This window comes from Onychomys torridus, chromosome 1 (assembly GCF_903995425.1).
Source record: "Onychomys torridus chromosome 1, mOncTor1.1, whole genome shotgun sequence".
NCBI classification, from domain to species: Eukaryota; Metazoa; Chordata; class Mammalia; order Rodentia; family Cricetidae; genus Onychomys; species Onychomys torridus.
The window spans coordinates 39,398,771-39,413,724 of NC_050443.1; the positions used below are offsets into that span (position 1 = coordinate 39,398,771).

General features: G+C 41.8%; 1 protein-coding gene across 4 annotated transcripts in view; it reads left to right on the top strand.

Moving 5' to 3' along the window:
* Tubgcp5 (tubulin gamma complex associated protein 5) overlaps positions 1–12,922 on the top strand; it is a 36,463-nt gene extending 23,541 nt beyond the window's left edge. For all 4 annotated transcript variants that reach the window (XM_036190787.1, XM_036190795.1, XM_036190801.1 and 1 more), the window contains exons 16-23: positions 186–368; positions 3,200–3,284; positions 3,366–3,486; positions 4,062–4,237; positions 5,266–5,391; positions 5,917–6,005; positions 11,687–11,787; positions 12,747–12,922. In XM_036190787.1, the coding sequence (XP_036046680.1) occupies positions 186–368; positions 3,200–3,284; positions 3,366–3,486; positions 4,062–4,237; positions 5,266–5,391; positions 5,917–6,005; positions 11,687–11,787; positions 12,747–12,793 (928 nt within the window). In that variant the 3' untranslated portion in view covers positions 12,794–12,922. The remainder of the gene's footprint in view (positions 1–185; positions 369–3,199; positions 3,285–3,365; positions 3,487–4,061; positions 4,238–5,265; positions 5,392–5,916; positions 6,006–11,686; positions 11,788–12,746) is intronic.
* The last annotated feature ends 2,032 nt before the right edge of the window (positions 12,923–14,954 follow it).

A 14,954-nucleotide genomic window follows, 5' to 3' on the forward strand; every position in this document is an offset into this window, starting at 1 on the left:
TTGTTTCTTTTTGTGTGTGTGTGATTTGCCAGAAGTTTTTTTAGAGGAATAACTGTTCTAATTTTAGTGAATTTCTTAGGCATACCCGTCTGACAAATGACTGTCAACGCATAAACCTTGCATTGTTGTAGAATTCTACAGTACAGACAAAGTATCTTCTATTCCATGTCTTCTCTCTTTTCAAGGTTGGTGGAGTACTTGCAGGCCATGAGGAATTTTTTCTTGATGGAAGGTGGAGACACCATGTATGATTTCTATACTTCAATTTTTGATAAAATAAGAGAAAAGGAAACCTGGCAGAATGTGTCTTTTCTTAATGTCCAACTCCAAGAAGCAGTAGGACAACGCTATCCCGAAGATAGTTTACGGTAACGGATGGGGGCACCTTTCACTTTAAGAAATAGAAAGTAACCATATGCCAAGAAATGAGCCGAGTTTTTACATACTGTTCTTAGTCACTTATTACCAAAATGCCTAACAGAGGCCCCTTCAGGCAGCTTGATTGGCTCACAGATTGAGAGACTTGGGTGTTTTGTGGCCAGGAGGATGCAGTTAAGTAGAGCAGTTAATGTCTTGGCAAAGAGAATATAGTAATGCAATAGGGACGTAAGATAGGAAACAGCGCCAGGGATAGCATATTCCATAGGACACCTCGGTGAACTACTTAATCCTGCTAAGCCCACTTCCTAACTTTCCAGAACCTCCCAAAATAGCTCCACTTTCTGAAGATCAAGCATTCAAGTCATACATCTGTGGAGGATGTTACATACTCAGACCACATCACGTGTGTTATTTTATTTTCACATTAACCCTACAACTTACTTTGCAAATTAGAAACACAAAGCTGAGCCAGGCAGTGATGGCGTATGCCTTTAATCCCAGCACTTAGGAGGTAGATGTAAGCAGATCTCTGAGTTCAAGGCCAGCCTGGTGTACAGCACAAGTTCCAGGATAGCCAGGGCTGCACAGAGAAACCCTGTCTCAGAAAACCAAAAAAAAAAAAAAAAAAAAAAGAAGCAAAGAAAGTCAAAGCTGAGATATGGTGGCATAATCCTGTGGGACCAGGTACTTGAGGTCTGAAACAAGGAGATCATTTCAGCCTGGGAATTTGGAGCCAGCCTTTATCTCCAGACAGAACACAAAGAAAAGGCTAAGGAGATGGTTTAGTAGATAAAGGACTTGCCACACTAGCCTGAGGATCAGAGTCTGGACCCCAGCGCCCACATAAAATAGCTATATGAGCATGATGGTCCAACTGTAATCCCAGCACTTGGGAGGTGTCGGGTGGTAGGGAGAGGATCTTGAGGGCAAGTAAGGTTCAGGTTCAGTGAGAACCCTGTCTCAGTGGAGTGAAAAGTGATTAACCTCTGACCTGTACACAGACACACACAAATACACAAACACAATGCACACACAATACATATATGCACCTCCCGCCCCCAAAAAAAGAAGGGGAAGGGGTGAATTAATTTGGCAGCTGATATGGACTGCTAAGTGAGAGGTGAGCAGGTAGAGACCAACTGACTTGTTGGGGATGGTGGCTTCTATGGTGTTTCTGTTTGAAGTTCCTATGCATTGCTGTTGCTAACTTTTATCAATCCTGCCTCCTTGAAGACATTTATAGCCTCTCTGGCAGGCCAAGTTCTCCTGAATAGGTTGGCCTTGCTATCCTCCACCACAAGGGACTTGACCCTCAGAATGATAACCATTATCATACTCAGGCCACACCAGACAGAAAAAGCTTTTCACTGTCAGCAGACTTCATCTTCCCAGCCTCCTGTCTTACACACTTACACACCATGTTCTCTCCTGCATTTCACAGTGCAAGCACTTGCAGATGTTTGTGACCTCCCCACTTCTAGGCTGTTCTTCCTCACTTCTAGGCCTTCTTCAGTGGTGCGCTCTCCCACTCATGGCCAGATAGTCAGTCTGTCTACTCATTAGTGCACCTTGTGTTTGCTCTGCCATGAAAGCAGCTCTACTGACTGCATTGGAGGCAGGACACTCAGATTCCATCATCTGCATAGGAAGCTCTTAGTGACTGTTGATGTAACAAACTTAAAAATGAAAATAGTTCTATCAAGTCCATGTGCCATGAAGTAAATTGGCTAGTTCATATTATTCACACACTGCCCTTACCTCCTATTTCCCTGGAATCCTTATTCTAAATCTTCCATAATGTGCATGCAGGTTATCATCTAGTATCTCAGTAACTGTAGCGAGATCACTAACAGGACCTGTATGAGAAAAGGACACTTCCTTGAATAGTGCCTAGCACAAGGATATTTCTGTGTTCTGTGTTCTTTTTTTCTTCAGAAAGTAATATTTAGACAATCCAGGAGTGCATAGATAGAGCAATACACAGCACCTGCAGCAAAAGCAAGCCCCACTGGGCACAGTCTAGGACACTTATCAAGGAGCAGTTCTTCTAGTCTTCTCCTCAACACCTGCACTTAAGGTTCAGTCTTTTTAGCCTGACTTTGACCAGAATTAAGCTCCTGGCCTATTCTCAGACTTTCTTTTTAATTCTAATTAACTTACTAACATTATTGAGTATTTTTTATAACAAAACCTATTATTTTAAAACTTAATTGATATTGGGGCACACACACCAGTAATCCTGGCATGGCAAAGGTAGAGTCCTGGGGATCTCAAGTGTGAGGCTAGCCTATAATATATAGTCAGAGACTGTCTCAGAAACCAGACATGGTGGCAGTTCACTTGGAAGGCTGAGGCAGAGAGGTCACCTTGAGTTCAGTGTCATGTACATACCAGGACCTTGTCTCAAAAAACAAAATTGCTGGCTGTAGTAGCTCATTTCTGTAATTCTAACAGTCAGGAGGCTGAGGCAGGAGGATTGCCATACATTTGAGGCAAACTTGGGCTTTACATTGAGACCTTGTCTCAAGAAGTGGGCAGAGATGAGGGGGACCCAAACAGTACCATTCATTTCTAGAGCCAAGTTGCAGATCTGAGGTATATGCTAGAAAATGTAAGTTCATCCGCATATTTATATTAAAGGGAATGTTGAAATGGGGTTGGTGCTTGTGTGGTTCTGTTATTGTCAAGACCTCACTCACAGCCCCAAGTGTGGTACCACTGAGGACTGCTCCCTGCCCATAAATCAATGAAAGATATTAGAACATTTTTATGTGCATGTAGTATTATCACAAACTAAAACTGAAATTTCTTCATTTAGTTTATCTATATCTTTTGAAAATGTTGATACAACTAAGAAGAAACTACCTGTTCATATCTTAGATGGTCTTACCCTAAGCTACAAGGTAAGCACTAATCATTTTTTATAAAAATTGTTTTTTATTAAAACTGGGGTATGCATGTAAAGTTGTATTTTTGTTTTGTAGGTCCCATGGCCTGTGGACATTGTCATAAGTGTAGAATGTCAAAAAATTTATAATCAGGTGTTCCTTCTCCTATTGCAAATAAAATGGGCAAAATACAGCTTAGATGTTCTACTGTTTGGTGGTAAGATTTGATTTTGATACATTAACTCTAATTTTGATTTTAGTCCTGGAAACATTTTTATAGGTTTTCCTTATTTTTCATATGTAAACAAATAGCAAACTGGCACAGGAGTATGGCAGGCAGCAGCTTTACCAAGCCCCTACTACAAGAATGAAGTTTGGGGCTGGCGGGATAGCTCAGCAGTGAAGAGTGCTTGCTGCTCTTCCAACGTGCAGTGCATACACACATACGCAGGCGACATTCCCTCCAATGACATCCACTCCCACATACACAAAAATAATAAACTATCAGGAACTCATAGGGTTGATCTTAAATGTAATAATCTTATAAGGAATTGACATCCAAAAAGTTTAGTGAGGGTCTGGCAGAGATTTTACATCTCAACAGTGGTAACAAGTATTTATTTACCATTTATCTGTCCTCCATGTCTTCCCAGTGCTGGAATTAACAGATGTGTGCCATCATGAAACTTGGCGGTTTACCTTCCCAAGGCACAAATATGTTCAGTCATCTCATGTAAGGGTCTGTACAGTGGCTTTCACTTAATTCCCATGTTTTCCTTTCAATCTTTATAGAACTAGCTAATGCTGCTGAAAGATCCCAAGGAAAAGCAGACCTGCATGAACAAGACACACTCCCCCAATTTGGACCACCCCAAGAATCGTTAAAACAGCAGAGTCATCGTATGTTTCTCCTAAGAGTGAAGCTCATGCACTTTGTGAACAGTTTACACAACTACATCATGACCAGGGTTGGTATTATCCATCTCCTCAGTTCTTTGTCTCATGGAGGTGGTATTCAAAGAGAATACTGATCATGTATTTGTAACTACAAAAGAGCCACAGAACACTTAGAGATCATGAAAAATGAAAGATACACATAGTTTCACCATAAAATAACATGGCAGTGAGAGGTAATATGTTTTTAAATATTTTTATTTTTTGAGACTTTCATACAACATATTTTGACCATATTTACCTCAGTCCCTCCCCTTGGCTCCTCCCAGATCTACTTCCCTACACACAATTTCACGTCCTGTTTATTTATTTTTAATTAACCCATGTACTTCAGTTTGTGCTGTCCATATACTCCTGGGTGGAAGCCCCATGCATAGAAGTGTGATTGACCTAGTAGGAGCCATACTTCTAAAAAGAAACTGATGCTCCATCTCCTAAAAGCCATCAACTGTCATAGCTCCTCAGAGGTGGGAGCTCCTGGGTCCCTTCCCACTCCATGCTAGAGTGTTGACTGGCTTGATCTGATGCAGGCACCCCCAGCTGCTGTGTGCTTCCTGGGTGCAGCAGTCCTGTATGTCAGAAGACACTGCTTCTGCTTTGTCCTCCCTGATCGCCCGGCTCTTACAATCTTCCCACTTCCTCTTTCACTAAGTGAGAGGGAGAAAAGACAGGCAGGCAGGCAGGGGAGATAGCTTAGTTGGTAAAGTGCTTGCAAAAGAAGCATTAACGACTGAGTTTGGATCCACAGTACCCACATAAAAATCTAGGTGTGGCCTGGCATTGGTGGAACTCACCTTTAACCCAGCACTCAGGAGGCAGAGGCAGGAGGATCTTTGTGTTTGAGGCCCGCCTTGTCTACAGAGTGAATCCCAGGACTATACAGAGAAATCCTGTCGGGGGGGGGGGGGGGGGGGGCAGGGAGCCAGGTGTGGTTACACACATCTAGGGAGGGAGGCAGAGACAGAAGAGTCATGGCTTACTAGCCATGCAATCTGGACAAATGGATGGGTGCTAATTAAGCTTCTTGTCTTTCTCATTCAAGATTCTTCACAGTACAGGGCTGGAGTTTCAGCATCAAGTTGAGGAAGCCAAGGATTTAGATCAGTTGATTAAAATTCACTACAGGTATTTGTCAACCATCCATGATCGATGTTTGCTGAGAGAAAAGGTACGTAAGATTACATCTCAGGTATAGCAGTGGGGCAAAAGAGAATCTAGGCAAGTGGGGATGCCTTTCTGCTGTGGGATTTTGAATTCTAAAGCTAGTATCCTGTGCAGTCTTCTCTCAGGAAAGACAGGGTTAAGTGGGGTTACACATGTGTGCTGTACTACCAGCAATTCCATAAGAAAAACATACCTATGTAGAACTGAAAACTTAAGTCTACAGTTAGTCGATGAAAGTGCACCAATTCATTATGGGTATGTAGAAGTGAATAGTCTTACAGCCATCGGGACTGCCGTCTCAGGTTCACTGGTGAATCCAGATGGCATTCGGGAATAAAAGCTTGCCATCCTGGAATGCAGGTTTACATCTGACGTGGGCTTGGTTCAGAGCCTTACACCTTGCTTATACATAAAAGATGGTTATTATAATGATGTGATTTTTCTGTGATGTAAATTAGGAGAAAATATTGGTGTCGTTGTCCAAACATAGTTACAAAGCCCATGTTTTGTCTCCAACATTGATCTTCAGGTCAGCTTTGTGAAGGAAGCCATCATGAAAGTGTTGAACTTGGCGCTCATGTTTGCAGAAGGTTGGCAGGCAGGCCTTGGAGCGTGGCAGTAAGTATGTGCTATGTAACCACCCATATTGTGACCATTTCAGCTTCCCTTCTAACAAGCATCATTTGAAGAGTCTTCCCACTCCCAGTCTTGGTTCACATACCATTGTAACTGAGAATTTAAATTTTTAATTTGAAGGGTGGGAGTATAGTTCATTGTCTTAGCTACCATGCATAAGGCCTGAAGTTCAATCCTATGTGCTACCAATAATAGAATTTATTTAGTTACACTAGATAGCATCAGGAAAGTCAGTTTTTCTTATAAGAGGCAAAACAGTAAAAAAGGAAAAAGAAAAGAAAAATCTGAGGTCTTTTAATTAAAATAAGTGAATATTCTCAGATTATAAAGCTCAGTTTTTATTATAGATACCTTCAAACACTTGGAGAAGTGTAAGGACAACATAACAAACCTATGTGACTCACCTCAGCAGTTTCTAAGGATGACCAGCTCTGGGTCATGATCCCCCAACCCTCACACTTGCTGAAACATTTTAAAGTAAATTATGGGCATCATGCTGGGTTACTGTCCAGTTCTCTGTGTTTGTAAGCTCTAAGAGATATTCTGTATTTTACTTATAGAGTGTTTTCACTTGTGTAATATAGAAAGGCAAATGACTTGAAGTCATTATACAGGAAAAGGCCCAGGAGGTCTTTCTTCCAGTCTATCAGGAGCATCTCCAGTTTGTTTTGTTTCTCGACTAGGGATTGAACCCAGGACCTTTCATGTGCTATGTCAGTGATTTACCACTGAGCTACACTAGCCCAGCTATCATCTTAGTTTAATTTGAATATACATTTCAATGCTTAGCCTCTGTCTCATTTATGAATTACATGCAATGATAATTTACTTTGCTGAAATAAAAGCTTATGGCTGGTGGATTGGAGGTTTTGCTTGTGTGCTTGTGCCTGTATGAGGAGTATATTCACACAATATTGTGAGAAGGCATGCACCTTTGTCTGCTCATCGAGGCCAGAAGAGTATGTCTGGGTAACCTCCTCTATCATTCTCCACCAGTTCTTTGAGGCAGAGTCTCTCCCTGAACCTGGGACTCAAATTTCCTTGGCCAGACTGAAAGCTAGTAAACCCAGCAACCCTCTTGTCTCCACCCTCTTCAAAGTTGTGGTTACAGGCATGCAAGAGTGATACATGGGTGCAAGGATCCAAATTCTGTATCTCATGGCTGCACAGCATTTGCAGCTGGGTTTTACCACAAAACTTGCATTCAATCCATGTTCATAAAGAGAGGAAGAGGAAGAGTTCACCTCTTTGCTTCTGTCATTCAAAATCCTAACCTAGAGGTGTTTGAAGGAAGAAATTAAGATAATAAGGACACTTGTAGTTGTAGGTATGAAAATGTTAGTCTTGGGCTGGTGAGATGACTCTGAGGTAAAGGCATAGTGCCACACAAGCCTGACAGCCTGAATTCAGCCCTCAAATGCACATACAGGTAGAAAGAGAACTTGTTGCATAGTTATCTCCTGGCATCATCACGCATGCAGTGGCACACATAAACACATTACTCACAGACATGTACAGTAATAGTAAACCCAAGAGAAAAAGCAGGGACTAGGGATGTAGCATAGTGGTGAAGCACTTGCCTAGGGTGGCCCATGCCCTGAGTTCTAGTCTGGGTAACACAAAAGCAAGATAAAACAGACGCCTTCCTGACTTGATAGTGTCCTCTCGAAGTAACAAAACTGCTTTTCTCTGTAACACTGAGCCACATGGGAGAATCGCTACTACTCCATATGCTTTACTAAATTTCTACAACAAATGTCAGCAAAAAGTAGGAGTGGGGAGAGCTAAAGCATTTCAGAGCTGGTGTGGGGACATAAATCTTGGCCTACTTGGAAAGTGGAGGCTGGAAGGTCATGAGTTAAGGCTAGCCAGGGTGACATAGAGACTCTGCACACCAATATTTATGAAATGTTTGCATGTTTCAATGTGTTGCTGGAGAGATGGCTCACTAGTTGGGGTCACTGGTTGCTCTTCCAGAGGACCCAGTTTCAGTTCCTAACATCCACGTGGCAGTTTACAACCATCTGTAACTGCAGTTTCAGGGGACCTGACACCCTCACACAGACATATATGTGTTTCAATGTATCAAATTTGCTTCCAAGTAAGTACTGTGGTAAGGCTGAGGAGGGCTTGTTGGCTCTAGGTAAATGACTGACAAAGATGGTCAATGAGCCATTGTGTCACACACACACACACACACACACACACACACACACACACACACACACACACCTGCTCACCCCAGAAAGGGAACCCTTGGCAGACCAAAGTAATGAATGCACCGTAATCCAACTTGGTGAGTCAGTGAGCACACCCTGGGAACATACATTAACAGGGGGATGAATGATAGGTTACTTAGAAGAGAAGGATGACAAAAAAATATCAGCTATGTCACCAAAAGGCCCACCGGGATGTGGGTGATGACTCATCAAAGCTTCATCCTGGGACTCTGCAGGGCTGTAGGCAGCTTGACAGAATCTCCTCTGGGCAGAGTCGCCTCCCCCAGCAGTTACTTACCTTCCTTCTATAATTGTGGGGGCGGGGGCACATCAAGAAGCTTCCTAGTTTCCACTCTCCCGGTCATGTGACCTGTTATTTACTGTTTACTTCATCAGTCTCTTAGCATCTCCACTCTCTCCTGCGAGATGGGGTGGGTGGGGTTGATTCCTGGAAATGAGTCAGTTTAGAGGAAACTTCCGCTGTACAGTATGAGCATATTATGAAGTGTTTTCCTGTGTGTGTTGCTTATTTCCTATTTAAAAAGATATAAAGTCATAGCTACTGATGACATGAAAGTAGACGCTAAGCTGTCAGAGGAACATATTCGCAGGAAAGTGGCCTTATGTGACCCTGGGTAGTGAAAACTGCTTAAAAAGGACTGGGAGCTGGCTCAGTGGGTGTACTCGTGTGCAGCTAGCTCATTGGGTGTACTCGTGTGCAGCTAGCTCAGTGGGTGTTCTTGTGTGCAGCTAGCTTAGTGGATATACTAGTGTGCAGCTAGCTCAGTGGATATACTTGTGTGCAGCTAGCTCAGTGGGTGTTCTTGTGTGCAGCTAGCTCAGTGGGTGTACTCGTGTGCAGCTAGCTCAGAGGATATACTCGTGTGTAGCTAGCTCAGTGGGTGTACTTATGTGCAGCTAGCTCAGTGGACATACTCATGTGCAGCTAGCTCAGTGGGTGTACTTGTGTGCAGCTAGCTCAGTGGGTGTTCTTGTGTGCAGCTAGCTCAGTGGATATACTAGTGTGCAGCTAGCTCAGTGGATATACTCGTGTGCAGCTAGCTCAGTGGGTGTACTCGTGTGCAGCTAGCTCAGTGGATATACTCGTGTGCAGCTAGCTCAGAGGATATACTCGTGTGCAGCTAGCTCAGTGGATATACTCGTGTGCAGCTAGCTCAGTGGGTGTACTTATGTGCAGCTAGCTCAGTGGATATACTCGTGTGCAGCTAGCTCAATGGGTGTTCTTGTGTGCAGCTAGCTCAGTGGACATACTCATGTGCAGCTAGCTCAGTGGGTGTACTCATGTGCAGCTAGCTCAGTGGGTGTACTTATGTGCAGCTAGCTCAGTGGATATACTCGTGTGCAGCTAGCTCAATGGGTGTACTCGTGTGCAGCTAGCTCAGTGGGTGTACTTATGTGCAGCTAGCTCAGTGGATATACTCGTGTGCAGCTAGCTCAATGGGTGTACTCGTGTGCAGCTAGCTCAGTGGGTGTACTTATGTGCAGCTAGCTCAGTGGATATACTCGTGTGCAGCTAGCTCAGTGGGTGTACTCGTGTGCAGCTAGCTCAGTGGATATACTAGTGTGCAGATAGCTCAGTGGATATACTCGTGTGCAGCTAGCTCAGTGGGTGTACTCGTGTGCAGCTAGCTCAGAGGATATACTCGTGTGCAGCTAGCTCAGTGGATATACTCGTGTGCAGCTAGCTCAGTGGGTGTACTTATGTGCAGCTAGCTCAGTGGATATACTCGTATGCAGCTAGCTCAGTGGGTGTACTTGTGTGCAGCTAGCTCAGTGGGTATACTCGTGTGCAGCTAGCTCAGTGGGTGTACTTGTGTGCAGCTAGCTCAGTGGGTGTTCTTGTGTGCAGCTAGTTCAGTGGATGTACTTGTGTGTAAACATAAGAACTTGGGTTCAGCCCCCAGCATCCCCATAAAAAGGGAGAGTATGGTTGTGTGCACTTGTAATCCTGCTGATGAAAGGGCAGAGACAGGCAAACTCTAGGGCATGCTGGTGGCCAGTCCAGGAAAAGGCCTCATCTCAAAAAACAAGATGGCATGTACATTACTAATACCACTAAGTGGCCTCAGTGGTTTAAAAATGAGCATATAAAGCTAGGAAAGCTAGGGTGGGAGAAGTGGGAAGAGTTGGAGGGGAGGAAGTGACGTGGGTTTAATCAAAACACATTATATGCATGCATGTAGGAAATTCTCAAACAGTTCTTTTTTTTTAAAAAAATAAAGGCTGGGTGGAGGTGATGGATGCCTTTAATCCCAGCACTTGGGACGCAGAAGTGGCAAATCTGTGTTCCAGGTCAGACTGTTCTACAGAGAGTTCCAGGACAGCGGGGGAACGAGACAGTGCTCTACCGCAGAACACCACCAATGGTTGATCTTTGAGTCCCACATACATGTGAACACATATGCCCATGCACACACAAATACAAAAAGTTCTTAGAATGAATAATGATAATAGTTGCACAACACTAAATATAATTACTGCCAGTGACTTTTACACTGAAAATAGTTAAAAGTGGTAAATATTATGTGATACGTACTTCACCAATTTCTAAAAGCTCTTTTTGATAATTTCAAATTTTAAGAGTTTTATATCTTTGGTGTATGCTTTATTTTATAAATAATGTTTGCTTGTGAAAGTAAATATATAGATCTAAACAAAGGAAAAGGGACTATCTCTAGTCATGGCTCTAGAATGAAGTACTAATTGGAAAATGGTTGATTTATATCTTAAATGAATTTTTCCTTGGAGCTTCTTTTTTGAGGCAGTGTCTCATGTAGCCAAGTCTAGCTTCAGATGTGCTGTGTAGTTGAGCGTGATCTTGAACTTTTGAGGGTTTGTTTTTTACTTTATATCTACGTGCCTATATGCACGTCTGAGCACCATCTTCATGCATTGCCTGTGGTTGGCCAGAAAAGAATGTCAGATCCTCTGAACTGGAATTACATGTAGGTGCTGGGAACAGAGCATGAGTCCTCTGCAAGAGCAGCTAGTGCTCTTAACTGCTGAGCCCTCTCTCCAGCCTGCTTCTGCCTCTCAAGAGCTTGGAACTACAGGGATGCACCACCACACCCAGTTTTATGTAGTTCTTGAGATGGAACCCAGGACATCATACATATTAGACAAGCACTACGAACTGCACTGCACCACCAGTGCCTTAAGACTTTCCATCTTAAAGAAAAGCAGGATGTAGTTCCAGAAACTTGAGAGCTAAGGCATTGAGATTTTAAGTTCTGTCAATCCTAGCCAATATAATGAGACACCCTATCTATGAAAAATAATGCAAACTAATGTAAAATGTGATGTTTCATATTTTATAATCTTTAGCCTTAGGATTGTAGAAATTACTTCAATAATAGTATTATAGCCTGCCTACTACTAGTTCCTATGCACTTAATATAAATGGAAATTTACTTTCTTTCTTAGAATGGAATCTATAGAGAAAATGGAATCTGATTTTAAAAACTGCCACATGTTTCTCGTAACCATTTTAAATAAAGCTGTCTGTAGAGGATCTTTTCCCCATTGTGAGTACATCATCTTACGTTATCACTGCTTTCATAATTTTATTGTAACTAAATCTGCGTGTCAATATTTGTTACTAGTCACATGGAAAGTTTGGATTTTTCCCATTTCAAAACTGGAAAGTACTTAGCCATGATTCGAGTTGGTATTGCAGAATTATGATGGGGTGGATGATATCAGATGACTGTCACTGAAACTGAAGGTCTTGTTTATTCATGTGACTTTTATTCCAGTGGGTTCCTAAAATGGAAATGTAGGAGCTTGGAGAGTCAATTTCTCACTCTTGACTATCCTTTGAAACTATTCCTTTCTAAAAGATACAGACTTTTACAATTTCAGAACTTCCAAGACTACCTCTGATTACAAAGGAATGTAAATTTTACAGTTCAGAATATAGGGAGGAGACGAGTTTTGTGAAGTTGAGGAGTTTGTAGTTTGTGGAGACAGGCTAAGTGGTGTCTGTGTCCACCACCACCCTCCCTTTTTTTTAAGTAAAGGCTGTGCATATTGTTAATCTCTTCTCCATTTGTGCATACTCTAACAGCAATACATTTACTAAACAGCCAGATGTGAATGGCGATCTGCCTGTTTAAGGGACAACATTGATACATTTGCCCATGTTTTCATGGGCCAGGGTTATGGAAGCAGATGCCATCCATAGATTAGAATATGGCACTGTATTATGAGCTAGCCCAGATTTTATGCCATAAAGAACAAATGCTGTGTTCAGTGAAATGCCTTTTTTATTTTCAAGATTAAAAGATCTGAAATAGAAATGTCATCAACTTTATCCATTTATATTAACAAATGATGGCTGTCCTCTTTTTATTATATATTAAGAATATTGATTTTTTTAATTAAAAATATAATAGTTCTTTGAATATTTTGAAGTTTTTAATTCACTGCAACCTTATTTTAAAAAATTTAGAACTAATTTTACCTTTCTTTTTTCTTCCCACAGTGGAATCTCTAGCACTGTCGCTCATGGCTGGGATGGAGCAAAGTTAAATATCTCTGATGTAACAAGTACCTTAGACTTGATCATCATCCATGTACATTTTCATCATTTGCCGCTGAGAAATAAAAATCTTGCCGGGCGGTGGTGGCGCACACCTTTAATCCCAGCACTTGGGAAGCAGAGCCAGGTGAATCTCTGTGAGTTCGAGGCCAGCCTGGTCTACAAAGTGAGGTCTAGGAAAGGAGCAAAACTACACAGAGAAACCCTATTGGTGAAATTATTTAGGCCACTCCACGTAGTTAAAAGGGAGGTTTATTTTGTGGGGTAACTTACAGTGAAGGGGTAGGTTGCAGGGTCTGGCAAAGGTATAGTGCAGTCCGGCAGTGTTCTCTGGAGAACTCTCCTCGGTCTCCCTCCAGCGTCCAGGGTCCCGTAACCAAGCGCGCAACCTCCTCACGATCCTCCCTCTTCTGTTTCCTTCTCTGCCCTGCCTTGTGGGCATGACCATTACCGAAGCCTCAATGAGGGTTGGAACTTCCAGGCCAATGCTGGGATGGCTATCCACTACAAAACCCTGTCTTGAAAAAACAAAAAAAGAAATAAAAACCTTATTTTTACTTAATTTTATTTTAAACCGATCTAGACAAATGAATTGTAGATATTTTCTCTCGAGATTGTTACCAAGTATGTAAAATTATGTATATAAGATTGTGTATCTAATTGTAAAATATATAAAAGTAGATTATTTACTCATTTTTTTTTTCTTCTAAAGATTGACTTTATTTTATGTAGATGAGTATTTTGCTTGCTTGTACATATGTGCACCATGTGCACACTAGGTGCCCAGAGGCAGTAAGAGGGCATCAGATAACCATGTAAGTTTTACATTTCCTCTTCCCTAAAACAGATAACCATGTAAGTTTTACATTTCCTCTTCCCTAAAAGTTGTGTTAGAGTTGACTATCCTTGGAGTATTTAAGTATTTATGTGCATAGGAAATTCCAAAAGGAAAGTAACAACTAATATCAGTGTATAATCCTAACTTTACTATGGCCAGCTCATATGTACCAATGTTTGACATTTCTTAGCTAACCATATGTATAATATCTGAAATAAAATTATGTATATTATTCAGTTTTTCCACATTTTTTATGTGTTACTCAGTAAGCACTGTATAGGGACAGATGGATAATGTAGACAGATAAATTCAGTAAGGACATAGCAGAACTGAACTTTAGCCAGCTGGGTCAAACTGACAGCCCTCGTCCAACCATAATAGGATATATCTTCCTAAGCTTATATAGTACATTCACTAAGGTAGTTGTGTGTATCTTCTGCATGAAATATAACTAACCTTTTGTTTGGTTTTTTGGTTTGGTTTGGTTCTTTGGTTGGTTGGTTGGTTGGTTGGTTTTCTGAGACAGTGTTTCTTTGTTCAGGAACTCACTGTTCTGTAACTCACTCTGTAGACCAGGCTAACCTCAAATTCAGAGATCCTTCTGTGTCTGCCTCCAGAGGGCTGGTTTGGGGTTTTTGGTTTGGTTTGGTTTGGTTTTTGTTTGGTGTTTTTTTTTTTGTTTTTTTTTTTTGTTTTTTTTTTTTTAGCTTCTTGAGACAGAGTCTCACTCTTTAGCCAAGGCTTGCCTCAAACTCATGTTTCCTCCTGCCTCAATTTCCTAAGTGCTAAAATTACAAGAATACACAAACATACCTGGCATACACTTACTGTCCTAGTTAGGGTGAGTATAGCTGTGATGAAACATCATGACCAAAAGCAAATTAGGGAGGAAAGGGTTTATTCGCCTTGCACTTACACGTCTCTGTTCATCACTGAAGGAAGTCAGGACAGGAACTCAAGCTGGGCAGGAACCTGGAGGCAGGAGCTGCTGCAGAGGCCATGGAGGAGTGTGGCTTACTGGCTAATTCATCATGGCTTGCTCAGCCTGCTTTCTTATAGAACCCAGAACCACCAGCCCAGAGATGGCACCACCCACAATAGATTGGGTCCTCCCCCATCAATCACTAATTAAGGAAATACCCTACAATCTTGCCCACAGCTGGATCTTATGGAGGCATTTTCTCAACTGCGGTTTCCACTCAGATGACTCTAGCTGTATCAAGTCAATATGAAACTAGCTAACACACTTTTAGAAATAGAAATTACATAAAGTATATTCTCCAGTTACAGTGCAAATAAGATTAATAATAATA